Source organism: Glycine max, chromosome 13 (assembly GCF_000004515.6).
Source record: "Glycine max cultivar Williams 82 chromosome 13, Glycine_max_v4.0, whole genome shotgun sequence".
Classification (NCBI taxonomy): domain Eukaryota; kingdom Viridiplantae; phylum Streptophyta; class Magnoliopsida; order Fabales; family Fabaceae; genus Glycine; species Glycine max.
The window spans coordinates 39,470,610-39,473,757 of NC_038249.2; the positions used below are offsets into that span (position 1 = coordinate 39,470,610).

Sequence of the window (3,148 nt, forward strand, 5' to 3'; positions counted from 1 at the left end):
TATGGTTTATTTGTTTATTGGCGAATAAATTATTTGAATATTTTTATAATGTTGCAATATCATATATATCAAATATAAATGTGAGCTCAGCAGTGGTCCTAAAGCACACTATACATTTCCATTTTGATATTCTCATACCCAACTCAATTGGATGCATGTCTATTTGGTAAAGTCCATTGTTATAAGTATGTTGATTGGGCTATACTTGGCCGGTACACCTGAGATCGCATTCATATTGGTTTATGTGGCTCAGAAATCTTTCAATTAATTATTTGACCATTATCAAGGAGAAAGAAGAGGGACATGAGATAACTCAGAATACTATGTTTGTTCTTTCAAAAGCTGTTTCCAATATATAAAGAGAGAATCCACCGAACCAAGTATTGCATGATAAATTCCTTCGGCTGCCCTGGGTTTCTTGTGAATTGTGCAATTAGAAAGTTTTTGTATATTTGACCCGATCTTTTGGTCTTCCTTTGACATTCATCTCCTTGGTCTCATTTGCAGAAAGTCAACCATGATAAAAAATGGTAACAAAAAAGCAGTCATAAAACATAATTTCTCAGCTTAGACTACGATTTGGCACCAAGAGATGGAAAATAAGAAACTGGAAAAATGTTAGAGAATCAAAATTTTCAATTTGAGAATTTTTAAGTAAATTGATTTGTGATATTTTATTAGTTTTTTAATAGATGGGCAAATCTTAACCGTTAACACTTTTATTAACAACTATTAGTTATTATTTTTTTTCCAATCCAAAAACCACCACTTAATCTAATTAAATTTGTCAAAATCCTAACATTTTTGCTAGCCGTACACTCTTAATAATATATTTTTTAAAATTAATCTTTATTATAACGTTTAAAGGGATTTTTGTTAATAACATTATTTCCTTCCAAAAAACTTCCCAACACCTATCGTATATTTACTTATTTTATTTATAAAATAAAAAATAAATATTAAAAAATTTATAATAATCTACATGATACTTAGCCAATAGATTCCCTCGGTCTAGCATATAGAATGTCTACAATTTTTTAATTGGCTTACATTGTCTCTTGAATAAGTTGTGGAGGAAAGTTCTAATGGTGGCTGCATTGAATACACATTAGAGGCAGCGTGTAAGCAGTGTGTTGGGGGGAACCTAGTCAAATCCGATTAGATAGACGAAAAAACCCCTGACAAACTTCTTGGAAGCGGGGAAGCAATTGCGGTTTATTCTGGAGAACCAAAGCCATTTAGCTAATAATTCTCTGTTTCTTAACTGTCATCCGATGAGGTTTCATCAAGTTTCTCTCATCTCTTTCCTTGAACCCACTTAACATATGCATCTATATAAACACTCCATTGTAGTAACCATTCCCCACCTCAAAACAAAATATATTCACATTCTAAAAACTACACTTTTTTTATTAAGGGATGGCTGGGATTGGCAAGGGTAGTGTTGAATTTGAGGATTTGTTACCGGTGATCGCCGGTAAACTGGGTGGTGAGGGTTTGATAAAGGAGCTTTGTAAGGGTTTTCGGTTATTAATGGATAAGGAGAAAGGGGTGATAACGTTGGAGAGTTTGAGAAGAAACTCTGCTATGATGGGTTTGCAGGATTTGAAGGAGGAGGAGCTTGCGAGCATGATGAGGGAAGGGGATCTCGACAGTGATGGGGTCCTCTCTGAAATGGAGTTCTGCGTTTTGATGTTCAGATTGAGCCCTCAGTTGATGAAGGACTCGTGGTTTTGGCTCCAACAGGCTATGCATCAGGAACTCAACAACAACGTCACCAAATCTTAGCGCAAAATCATACCATGATCTTTCTCTTCTACCCATCAACTCAACCTTATAGTTCTGTTTGAAATACTCTCGTGTTTGCTGTCGGATTGGGATTTCTTGTTTCAAATTTTCAGTTGCTTCAAATATAACTCATCCTTCTGCCACTGCTCTATTGGATATTGGAGAAACACATGTATTACATTACACCGTTCGTACAAACTCACACAAAAGATGAAAACATAACAAATGAATTGTATGGCTACATTATATAGGTTAAATTTAAAATATCATTCAACAAATATTATATCTCAAGTAAGAAAATTGATTTTAAAACACTTCAAAAATTTATTCTTAATAAGGACCCTAATTAACGAAGCCAGTCGTCTACCAATTAAGCTTCTTTCAAAGTTATTTTAATTTAAATTTAAATTAAGTGTAAATAAAGAAAAATTCGTAAACGAAACCATTTAAATTATAGTCAGCTGCTGCTTAGGAAGATTTCTATTAGATTTTTTGCTGCCATTACCCTGAAAATTTGGTGCCACTGCTTTGAATGCCAAAAATACTTTCAGACTTAGTTTCCTGCTATCTTTGCTCAAGGTCAAGGAAAGGAACGTGCGCTGGGGAAGTGAGAGATGGTCAGCAAGTTCGTCCTCCTTCAAAATGCAGTATATTCTTAGATTTATTGAAGCATTTATTTAAATATCTATGTGTGATTTTTTTTAACAATGTTATTCTATTTTTTTTTACTGAGTTATTGATGTGAGAAAATTTACCAAACTTTAATGAGGTCTAGCATTACCTGAGAAATTCAAGTTGAATTCCCCTTGGATCAACAATAGGTTAATACATGATGATGAGTTATTGGCTTATATAATAACTAATTTAAAATAATATTTAAAGATCTAGAATTTTTTTAACTAATTGGCAAGCCCATAAAAATCAATCCATTTATAACATACATTTAATATAGTATATTTATAAATATTTTTAATTTCTTATTACTTTTTTAGTTTCTTCTTAAGCATATAATTTTCCAATCTATTTATTATAAATAATAACAATAGAATCATAATATTTTTAAGTAGAATATATCATAAATTAATCACATGATACTTTGACTTATATTAAATAGATCAAAACTAAATGTTTTTATAAATTTTGTCATAATTATTATTCTGAAAATTACTTTTCATAAAAATATATTGAATGTTCTAAATTCTGAAGTGGGCCTATATAGATATGAAGGCCGATGCAACAAAATGAAAGCTTTTACTATATCTACTCCCCTTTTTTGCTAAGTACATTTCCATTTATTTCTCTAATTTTTATCATCACGTATATATCGTTTATACCCATAATATTGATATATAATTATTAT

General features: G+C 31.3%; 1 protein-coding gene across 1 annotated transcript; it reads left to right on the plus strand.

The window, feature by feature from the left end:
* The first annotated feature begins 1,103 nt into the window (after nt 1-1,103).
* Nucleotides 1,104-1,971, plus strand: LOC100818434 (calcium-binding protein PBP1). Its single transcript, XM_003541880.5, has one exon. The coding sequence runs from the start codon at nt 1,420-1,422 to the stop codon at nt 1,786-1,788; it is 369 nt and encodes a 122-aa protein (XP_003541928.1). The 5' UTR covers nt 1,104-1,419; the 3' UTR covers nt 1,789-1,971.
* Nucleotides 1,972-3,148: the final 1,177 nt, after the last annotated feature.